This window comes from Scheffersomyces xylosifermentans (genome assembly GCF_036884685.1).
Source record: "Scheffersomyces xylosifermentans strain CBS 12540 chromosome Unknown RJT20scaffold_1, whole genome shotgun sequence".
Lineage (NCBI taxonomy): Eukaryota > Fungi > Ascomycota > Pichiomycetes > Serinales > Debaryomycetaceae > Scheffersomyces > Scheffersomyces xylosifermentans.
This window is the reverse complement of record NW_027042939.1, coordinates 3,549,132-3,560,179: the sequence shown is the minus strand read 5'-3', so window position 1 is coordinate 3,560,179 and position 11,048 is coordinate 3,549,132. Positions and strand designations below refer to the sequence as shown.

Sequence of the window (11,048 nt, the reverse complement as noted above, 5' to 3'; positions counted from 1 at the left end):
TTTGTTTAGTCAATATTATTGTTACTACAGGTGATGTATAGTTACAAGCCTGTGAATTCCTATTCTTTGTGCCCTGTCGAGGTTGTTTTCAGGGGGTATTATTTGAGTCTTGATAAGCCAATGAGAATTCAAAAACTTGGTAGTTGGCTCGTAAGGACTTTGGTACTAGTAAGGAATAGATACCTGATAGTAGTTGTGTATGGACTGAATGTTACGATATGCCTTGATCTGTTGTCTCGGCCAGAAGTTCAGTAATCAAGTCCGGTTTATTTATGTATCAGCAAATGAATAATGGAGTCTTCAATGTAGTATTGTCTTTTGCCATTAAGAATTATGTGACTTGTTCGAGGCAGGTTCCTATTTTTTTTGATATCGCCAAGCTTTCAGAAATACTTCTTAGATCCAATTACTGTGACAAAGAATTATCGATCGTAATGTGGTGGGTTATGTCAAAAGGAAATACAATATGCAATTTACAAAGGTCAGGACAGAATTCCAGTCGTGGTTCTTATTTTGCAGTGTGCCACTATTTGCGATCTTAATGATGGCTTTCACTTATAAGTTCACCAAATGGCCACAGATTTAAAAATGATATTGGCAGGGTACGGGTCTGGCTTACCAGCTAGTTAGTCCAGTTTACTAAAACTGGGCTGCAAGAGTATATATATAAAGAAGAGTCTAATTTGATAATTATAAATAACCTAAAAAAAAAATCAAAATCGGGAGAGAAAAGGTTTTTTTGGTGAACAATATTTTTTGGGTGAGGGAAAAAATACCTAGAAAATAAATTCTACAGTTGGGCCACCTGTGGTAACGGGAAGTCACCAAAAAATTGAAATTTTGAATGTAAGGGAGTTGTCCACTGAAACAATTTGACAAAAAAAAAACTTACGGGAAGTGACGTTACAATTTCAGTAGAAGGCGTCTATACAGTAAATAGAGATTTGTCAAGAGCTCTAAGTAGTAGATCTGGTTTCTTTAGGAAGTCGATAATTGGAACAATGGTGAATAAACCTTGTTCACACAGCCTTTGTCCTGGTGTTACTAGGAGGAAAATAAGAATACGTAAATGCTGCCCGGCTCAACATACTACTTTGTTAGAAATAAATGGTAGAAAAAATCATGAAATTTTCTTAACGTCGGCAAAAAATCAACTCAGATGAATGGTTGAGACAGAATTTTTCACCTCAATGGGTTTAGAAAGGTACGTACGTCTTGTTGTGAAATTCTCTATGTCCAGGGAAGTTTCGGTAACGGGAATTGGTGGGGAAGAAAAGTTTGCCGGGAGATATGGTGTGGCCGAATCTTTACTAAACTTAAAACAGTTTCATCTATCGTCCCTTTTTAATAGGACGCTATTGACATGGTGAAAGTGGCTTTCATCCTGGTTGATCAACTGACATTATCCACTTGTCAACTGGGTAATTTGCAATAGTGGAGACGTGCAAATGCCGTATCTAAAATATTTTCGAGAACAGGCTTTGTCACTTTCAACAGGTTGATCCACCAACCTGATTTTTCGTAACTTTGCACCTTGCTCGATATCTGGAGTGGCAGAGAACCAACAGGTAGAAAATAATTTAAATGTGTTATCGACCTACTTTGGTAATCCAAAACTATAAGGCGGATTGGTGAAGGTCCCTGAATCCAAGATGAAATCAACCTATGTCTACAGCACGCTGTATGATCGATCTAACATTCGGATTATGAAAAAAATTGTCCGCTGTTATTGTGTCGTGGTCCAGGTACTGGGATCTATGCCTGTGAAAGTGCTATTTTCAACAGAGGCGATGCTTGTAACACCACTTGAGAATGCATCTTCACTTTTTATCTGCATTCACTTCTTTGGCCTACATAGGATCTGTCAAGCCGATAAGTAGATCCTCTATACAATTACATGGAGGTCCATTGTTAAGAGTTAAACTTCAGTCCGCCGCGCTTGCTTCACTTCTCCCCGTCCCTACATTCCGCTAAAGCTTGTTGGTCGCGAAAAAGCTTCCTCACACATATCCTGGTGGTTTAATTTGGGGCCCGGCACTACATACCTGAAATTTCATGTCAACGTTATGGTGGACGGATTGGATTGAACAAGTGTTATTTGCTCAACTGCTGATACATGACCAGTTTTGTAAGTACTCATAACTGTGAAATAAGATTTCTACGATTATGTACGGGTAGACAGAGGCATACTTCTATTTCTGGAAAAAAAGGAAATACAAAGTAAGGTTCATCCTCACGGTTACCTAGTACTCCAAGTGATGGGGAGAACGTAAGGTACCCACCACCGGTAAGGTGAAACAATCTTGCAAGATGCCAAGTATGGTCCAACAATCTTTCTGAGTTCTTCAGTATCTGTCTTCAGATTCATCTTATAATCCAATCGAACAATAACAATAACTGACCTCTTCTCTTCTCAGAATTGGATCATAACTAGTGACTACATATCATGGAGAGGGGTCTTTCAAGAGTAACCCTGCTCAACCAGGACTTATATTTTTTAGTGTCTCTCATTTACGTAAAAGATGCTACATGCATCATCATCATTCTGCATGCATATTACATGCAGGTCTCCATTGTCTTGAAATAATTTCTACACACTATGTTCTTCGAGACTATCAATTAGAACCACAGAGGATTTGGAGGACTCTCTTGTAGCTCGTTTATTGAGCAGAGACTATCTAGCACACATTATTTTTGAAAATCCACCACGCTTAAATATAATATCATATTGTTGGTATATAATAAGTTTGTGACCTCTCCAGCCTTTCGGTGAACTTCCCTTTTCACTTATAAGCATTTTTGTTGTCTTCCATATAAGATGACATTTGAGTTTAAGTTAAGAGCCGAAACGTAATTTAGTAACTAATAGTTACTATTAGTCAATATATCTAAGATATTGTTATGTGATGCCAAGTGGTACCACAGTTACAGGGCTTCAGATGAGTCTACTTCCTCGTTTGAAAGCTCAATGTAACAGTCGGCGACTATTACAGTTCTAGGGAAGTTTAGACTACATCTGCATCATTCAAGCTAAAAGTCAGTTTTAAGACATTTCACCCGTAAATAAAATTTGGACAGATGCACCCGTCTCGATGTAAGATTCATTAATGCCAGACTGCCATACGGCAAGCCAGTTCCTCGAATTGTACTAGATACCGCTCGCCCATTGTATTTTAAGGACTCTTGTATAACCGAAGGTGCATCTGGAGCAGATTCGAGCGGTATTTTTCTGCTCATGTAACTCTGATAGGCTGTGTAACCTAATGGGATAATTCTTATGCTTTTCCACTACGTAGTGCAATATTTTACAGACGGCATAGAAAATATGAGGAACGAGATCCACAATACGATAGGACGATGGTTTGGTGCCATCACTTGTAAATAGACGTAGTACGTTTCTGGGCAGTCTTGGAAGTGTGGTGACGTGGCGGTGGCCGTGGGGAGCCTTGATTGTTTTGAGTTCATTCAGAAACCTTGGTACACAAAGATACAAAACTTTAAAACTTAAAACAGTCGCAATTGTATATTTCGTCGTCGTAAACGCTTGTTTTAAGACAATCTAGTGAACTATACTTATTAATTTTTTTTATCCTGCAATCATCTATAGCAAGATCATGGCCTATGGCCTTCACTGCTGTCATAGAATGGGAGTCTGCATGTCCTGACTAGTGAACAAATTTCAAGGTGTGATCTGTACTTAGCAATTATGCAGTAGCCTAAGGCGCCCCCTCTCTTTTCTGGACAGAAGACATGTACTCAAAGCGATCTTTCCAGCCGCCTTTAAGTTAAACTCACGCAAGGCAAGCTTTTAATCGACACCTGGTTCTTTCACTGTGTTAAACCCTTCTCTCACCTCAACAAAGAAATGCGTAGCGTGTTAGTTTGTTGTAGTGATTTTAGGTTTGTTTTAGTTCTGGCTGTTTCATAGGGCAAACTTAAAGAACTATCTAGTTGAAATAGCTCCACGGACCGTTATCAGCCGTCCCCGCACGACAATCCATGGAGGTAGACATGTAACCACGTCGTTGTTTACAGTAACTGCTCCTTCCAACACATTTTACAAGTCATCATCCTCCTTTGACCAAAAAGAATGTTTCAGGTAAATGTAAAATAGGCTAAAAGGTTAAATTTTTACAGTGAGTAGCTTAGAAAATGAGGTAGTTGCATGGTTATAGTTGCTGCTACAAAGAGTGGATATGCAGCTTTGAATTCATGTGAAGTGTATTTTTTGTGGGCAGTAAGTTAGACATATAAAAACCTTAATTTCAACGGTTTTTTTAGCTCCTTTCTGTTGGCTCCTCCTCCTTTGTTATTTTTTAGCGCGCGGCTCGATATTATGAAATGAGTTTCAGTTTAACCTTCTTTGCATGCGTATATTTTGGCAAGACTTAAGTCATGCACCCCTCTAAAACATATCTGGATCAGAGCTGGGTCTCTACATAGGAGCACATAATAATATTAGCACATGTAGATGGTTTATTTTATCAACTTCGAGGGATTACGTTTGAAAGGGATATTTGCTTTCGTAAACAATCCTCTGATGAGAAGCTGGGTGGCCTAAGGAGTATAGTTGTCCAAATAAGACATCATACACGCAATCAGTAAGAGAAACGCATCATCCAAAGTCATCGCGTCGGCGAGCATTAAAAATGAGGAACAATAGGAACCGAGAGACATAGATCCGAGTTAGGATTAGAGATCTGCAAACCACACCACTGTTTTCCAACTTTCAAGATCTGCTGTGCTTAAATACAACAAATTTCACAGCAAATATGCTCAACCCAATTCGTACACCAATTGGGTAGCAAATCTTCGCTGTTAACAGTGGATGAATCTAACCCTCACTTGCAAAATATTGCCAATAAAATAATATTATTGAGGTATACTGTTATCAAAAGTATAGCGTACATTAGAATTATCTAAAATTTTAGATAGTTTGGGTTTATGGGCCACCTATTATGCGTTTATATGCTCTGCCTCATCTTTGTGTCGTTGTTCCCCTTTTTTTAATGTGGGCGGTTTATAGGTGTAAATCATTTCCCATGTAGGCATTTATGCACCTCAAAACACTAATGAACAGTTTATTTGGAGTAACATGAAATCCGCCTGCATACCATCCGGTACTCGACTTACCCGTGTCCCCTGATTTAAAAACATTTCTAACACAGTAACCGACGACCAAATTGCAGGCTAAACCATACCTTTCTGCATTGCAAGGTAAAATTTCACACTGGATACTCACCATATGGAGGTGTGGTCTGTTTATATTGTCTAACTATGAGGCAGTGCGTAGCTCCGCTGCTTGTGAATCCGTTATGCCGTTGAGTCACTTTTCCGGTTTGCACGAGTTTTTGCACTTGCAGCCCGCCTACCTAGTTGGGATTGGCGTCTTTGATGAGATTATACCGGTGTGCCTTATTAACATACAGCTAGCATTTAGACGCTGTGGGCTTAACATCAAGCGGATAACGGTCGTAGTCATTGAATGATCAGAACTGTATAGCAATGTAACAACTTCTAGATTTCTAGACATTGGCTTGCCTTAACTTGCCTTTGCTGTCTTGGCTTAGGTAGTACCCATTGATAGCTTTTATCAAGAATTACTGCGAAAAATTATTAGCAACAAGAAAATTTCGTATATTGACGTTACATTTTTAGTTCAAACGTAGATTTCTTGGACCAAGACAAGATCAGGACATTGTTTAATCAAAGTGGACTAGCTGATGATTCAATAATGCCAATTTTTGAAGATAATATTTCTCTTAAGTCTTAGCTAGCATTTAGGGTGCATTATACCTAGAGAGAGGCAAGTTCAAATGGAGCATTTATTATTTTCAAATTATCATTTCTCCTAACTTCCTAGCTTTTCAAAAACAAACCCGATATAGAATCCAACAGCTTCTTTCTCTTCACCCTCAGCACCATACTTACCGTCAGAACGCTTCATACCCTCTATTAAATTCTTACTGAGCCTTGTGAAGTATTTGGGGATTTCTTGGTTAAAGATATCCACAAAGTTCTTCTTGTACTTCAATTCCATACCATAGTCTTCACATAGCGCTCTTAAAGTCTCAAACGGCACAACATACTCTGGGACATCATCAATGGCATCCTTGAGACTGTAGTTATACTTGTTGCCAAATGGTGGTCTGAATACACCATCTTCTGGAGGTTCTTTGTCAAATGTGACAGAGTAAAGACTATTTCCGAATCTCTTCTTATCCCCTGCATTTGGTAAGTAGCTCTTGGTTACAATCTTCTTGCGTATAAAGTCTGAAGACGGAATCGTACCTATGAAAGTTCCACCTGGCCTCAATGACCTTGATACGTTGGTCAAGAAGGTACGCACTTTCTCCTCAGTTTCAAAGGCGTAATGCAAAGCAAACTGAACAGATACAGTGTCTACCGGGAAAGTCTTATCAATGATTCCAGGGAAATTAGGCTCAAGCATTTCTGGTACTGTTTTTGTAAAGCAATCTCCAGTTGCAAAACAAGCTTCGAAATGGAATCTCAAATCATCTCTCTTAGGCGCTTGATTGTGAGCCGGTCTGAACCGTACTCTTCTCTGGGAGTATCTGGCGAAAGCTTCTTTGACTGAAACATCGGAGATATCGATACCTATATATTGTTCTATGTTGATGAATTGGCATTTGTTCAAATCACCACCTTTACCACAGCACAAATCCAAGATGGTGAAAGGTTTATCGCTTCCTTCTTCTCTCTTCGCAAAGTTTCCTAAAAGAATGTACTTGATTGCGTTATTGAAGTTACGCATTTTGATAATTGGCGAGTTCTTTCTTAACTGTTTTTTCGAATGGTGTGCTCTCTGGTTGTAATGTGTACGAACAATACTATTTATGTCCCTTTCTTCACGATTATTGATATGACTACGGAATGTGGAGTATTCTCTGTTTTGATGTGCGAGATGATCATGTGCTTGGTTGACTACATCCAAGTTCGAGTATGGAGCAGCTTCTGAGTTTTCAGGAGCTTCGCTGCCATATCTACGCTCTTCTTCGCTATTATATTCTTCTTCTTCATATGGTCTCTTGACTCTGTTGGTTGAAGTTGTAGAACTTCTGGAGATGTATTTGGAATATCTTTCAGATTCCTCTCCCCCTCCAACTCGACTGTTAACTGTCGGTCTGGCGCCATATTTATCGTATTTATCCACTGGTTTCTCTTTCTTGACCCAAGATGGCACTTCCTGTGCCTCATTACCATACACAGACGTAGCGCCTGGGACTTCTGGCTTGCCTTCTCTTCTGGAAGAGCCTGAAGAATGTCCGCTTTCACGGGATCTTGGCCTGTAGCTGTCGTAAGACGACGACAAAGACGACGAACCAGACGTTACGCGAATGGCCGAAGTCCCATTATTAGAACCACCACCACCTTTATTACTACCAGGTCTCACTGGTAAGCTGCTAGTCGCTGAATTCGCTGGTTCTTTTTTAAGCTCGCTGGAACCGAATTCCGAATCGGAGTTACTTCCCGACATGGTTTCTACTCCGGTAATATAGCCGCTATTACAACTATTACTGTTACAATTGTTGATCTCTAAAGATGCCCTTCTTCAAAAGACTCTTTTTAACAAAACGTGATTTAAATTTTTACAGCTTTTTGAGATTGGCGTGGAAACTGTAAAAGAGGGAGTAGTAAACTGCGAAGGTTGGATGGTGGAGCGTGATTACGTAATCGTGGGAGTCTATGTGACTAAGTAATGGAGATGGATTATATAAGCACGTAAGCACACAGATATGGTTGGGTAAGTGGTGGAGGTGGTGGTGGTGGGAGAAGGTAGAGGTTGTAGAGGTTGTAGAGGTTGGTAGATATAAATATGGGAGAAATGGTAGCAAAAACATATGAGAATACCTACAAGTAAGAGAGAATAGGTAATAGTGAATCGTAAATAGCTTTATGCAAATAGTAAATAGGTAATTGTATATAGGTAATAGATAATAGTAAATAGATAGGTAACAGCAAATAGGTAATAGTAAATACCTTCATGTTAATATTACTTCTATAGAAAACACTACACCACACTACTCTATATAAGAATACAATTACAAGTAGCCTCTTCATCTTCAACTTCACCCTCATCCTCACCTCCATCTTCGACTTCACCTTTCATCTACACCCACTCTCCCATACGATGGATAGCTGCCAAAAAAAGACGGATCCCACAATCTCACAAATCCGATAACGAGCGACAGAGCCGCCCAATTAGTGAGAGTTCACCGTTAGTGAGAGTTTGCGTTTGGAGAGGTGCGACATGCGATGGACACAGAACGCCATCGCCAGATCCACAGACGGAACGGAAACACCAATAGAAGAGGTGTAAATTAATAGGATATTAGGATATATGTGTGGTTCTATTGAATGGCTTGGACATGCGCTTAGATCATCGATAGAGATAATTAGCTACAAATCAATATAATATAGCATAATACTTGTATAATGTGCTGTTAATATACGCATTAAATAAAGTTTTCGTTTTCTTCAATAAACTATTATTTTGTAGATATGTGCAACGTCTACCCCACAAAAACCTACAAGTTTGACAGGATGATGAGCTCATCACGAAACACCTGCTGAACATATTCCAGAATGCCGTCGAGAAACTCGGGGTCCTTGGGAATGTAATGGGAGCCCTCATGGACAAAGGCCTTCACTTGCTTGGGATCGTACAAAGAAGCAAGATACTGAGTCCTGACTTTAGGAACAACGGAATCGTCATTACCCCACACAAACACCATTTTTGTAGGTAGGCCATCCCGAGGCAATTCGTAGAACTCTTTGAGTGCTGGGCTAACCCGTATAAGTGCTCGGTATTCTTCTAAATCACCAATTGACTTGCTACTCCTTGATTGAGGTGTCTTTGGTGCTATATATTGAGTGAGTGCAAAACCCGAAATGATGAAAGCAATCCTGAAATGGGGATGTTCTGGCAAGAGTTCGTGGATCTTGTTGGTTATGATAGCAGCCAAGCAAGCTCCTTGAGAAAACGCCAAAATTCCAACATATGGCCCATTTTCCTTGATGTAGTTAATCACGTAGCTTATGCTTCCTTCAAATCGTTTGGGTTCGTAAGGAATGTCCTCCCACCAACTACGGTTATTTCCTCTGCTAACGATTTTATCGAAAAATTGGTACTTCTCATCTCCTCTCTGTCTTCTCAAGAACGGTACCCGGTCAGCATCTGGTATCACATTAAGGGGGTCCAAGTAATCCAACTGGAAGTTCAATTTGCTTAACGTGGTTCGGATCCCAGAGGTCTTGTCTGCAAATGTCTTGCCTGATTGCAAGAAACCAGGAAGACAGAGGATCTTGCCTGCGGTACGGGGGTTACTTTTCAGTGTCATTGGAGCTGCTAAAAGAGACAAGAATACAAGAGGTGGAGTACTAGATTCTTGAAGAGAGTAGCTTCAGAATTTACTTCAGGTTAGCCAGAAATTCTCTAGAAAGTGCTAATTAAAATTCAATAAAACTGGAACCACACTTGAGCAAATCTCTCATTAACTTCTCCCCACTGCACAGCTCCATCGTCCCGAAAAAACCCCCAAATTAGCGGATCACCTCGGATTTTCCACCACGCGCTCCCAAAAGTCTCACCGTTCCAAGTGCCTGTGCTTTTCATTCAAAAATCACCATCACAGAAATGCCCATTCTTTCGCACCAGACCACTTGCGTCTCCCTAAATCCCACCCAGGGTCCTGAAATGTGAAATCTGGGAGTTGATACTCCACACACTTCATGCTTCACCTCGTCACCTTGACGTCACCGCAAGCATAACCAAAATCATAAAAAAACTTCAAATCCCTTCCAATGCCAAATTTTAACCCGTAAACGTACAGCTAGGCCCTATTCCAGATTCAGGCATCTCATTAGAGTTATTGCCTGTTCCCAGCTCTTCTAGGCAGCATCCTGAATTTTGATGTTTTTTCTAGAATACTGTGACATTTAGCTTGCGTTCTAGGCAATCGGCGCACGGTACCTTTTTTTTCCTCGCCAGCCATGTCGCTGCAAAATTATATCAGAGACATTGGAAATTCAGATTCAAAGGGCTCCAGATGAATTTTGGATAACACAACGATCGACCAGAAACGGCAGCTTCAGGTTGGAATGTCGAACCCAGTGCAGTTTCAGGATGCGTTTGCATCCATTAAAAAGGAAATAGAATTGGAGTACGTATGGGAAGGCGGGCTTCAGATTTCCCGTTCATACAGGTGAAATATGAAAAATGCAAAATACGAGATTTTGCAATTGTAGAGTTGTAGAGTCTAACGGTTTGTCTAAGAAACGAGAGTAAAGAGAAGCTACAAGAATTGGAAGCTAGCTTGTTGAGTAGAATTGCTGACTACAAGTCGTCTGTTAACAATGCATTGTTATATACTCCGGTAGAGCTTTTCAAGAGCAAAATTCTCTTACAAGACCTGGAAGTGTATGAGAAGTTGAACTCTAGCCTAAAGCAGTCGCTTGCAGAGTTGGAGGAACAAGAATGTAAGAGAATAATGAAGGAAAGGGCCTACCACAAATTTATGGAGGAGGTAATTTATTTGTTTTTGGTAGACAATTACCTTCAGCAATTGGTGTCTAGCTTTAAAGACGTAGATGATTCGACCTCCAAAGTATCTATTGGAGCACTTGCGAACAGCAGATACCATGGTGTGGGGGAGCCCCAGGGGTTGGTCCTAATTCCAAAAGCCATTAACGAGGAGATAGGTATTGATGTTGACTACAATGACTATCTTTTGGCACTTTTGCGTCTCGTGGATATCATTGTGGAGTATACTACGAACACCATTATTCGAGTTTCGATATCCTCCTCAAGTATAGACACACAATATGTATTAACTGTGATAAACCAACAGTTGATAGGACAACTTCAACAGGGTTTCCAGAATTTAGATCTTAAGAATGACAATCTTAGAAGAAAATTCGATGGCTTGAAGTATAGCTACAAGAAGATTAATGGAATTGTATACGATCTTTCATTGCGTAATCTCATAAAGATCGAAGGGGATGTGAATTAATTATATTATTTATCT

General features: G+C 40.0%; 3 protein-coding genes across 3 annotated transcripts; 1 reads left to right on the top strand and 2 right to left on the bottom strand. All coding sequences in view use genetic code 12, as the record gives it.

Annotated features, from left to right (window-relative positions):
* Positions 1-5,851: 5,851 nt before the first annotated feature.
* On the bottom strand, positions 5,852-7,565 carry ABD1 (mRNA (guanine-N7)-methyltransferase; the record flags this gene model as incomplete). Its single annotated transcript, XM_064918996.1, has 2 exons — positions 7,297-7,565; positions 5,852-7,275 (listed from the first exon to the last, which is right to left on the bottom strand). Exons 1-2 carry the CDS (start codon positions 7,496-7,498, stop codon positions 5,852-5,854), a joined length of 1,626 nt encoding a protein of 541 aa, XP_064777832.1. The 5' UTR covers positions 7,499-7,565.
* An 807-nt stretch (positions 7,566-8,372) lies between these two features.
* On the bottom strand, positions 8,373-9,459 carry RJT20DRAFT_125160 (putative serine hydrolase). The gene has a single exon (XM_064916419.1). The coding sequence runs from the start codon at positions 9,360-9,362 to the stop codon at positions 8,550-8,552; it is 813 nt and encodes a 270-aa protein (XP_064777831.1). The 5' UTR covers positions 9,363-9,459; the 3' UTR covers positions 8,373-8,549.
* A 610-nt stretch (positions 9,460-10,069) lies between these two features.
* On the top strand, positions 10,070-11,046 carry RJT20DRAFT_22716 (uncharacterized protein). The gene is made up of 2 exons (XM_064919315.1): positions 10,070-10,184; positions 10,298-11,046. The coding sequence occupies exons 1-2, from the start codon at positions 10,123-10,125 to the stop codon at positions 11,031-11,033; spliced, it is 798 nt and encodes a 265-aa protein (XP_064777830.1). The 5' UTR covers positions 10,070-10,122; the 3' UTR covers positions 11,034-11,046.
* The last annotated feature ends 2 nt before the right edge of the window (positions 11,047-11,048 follow it).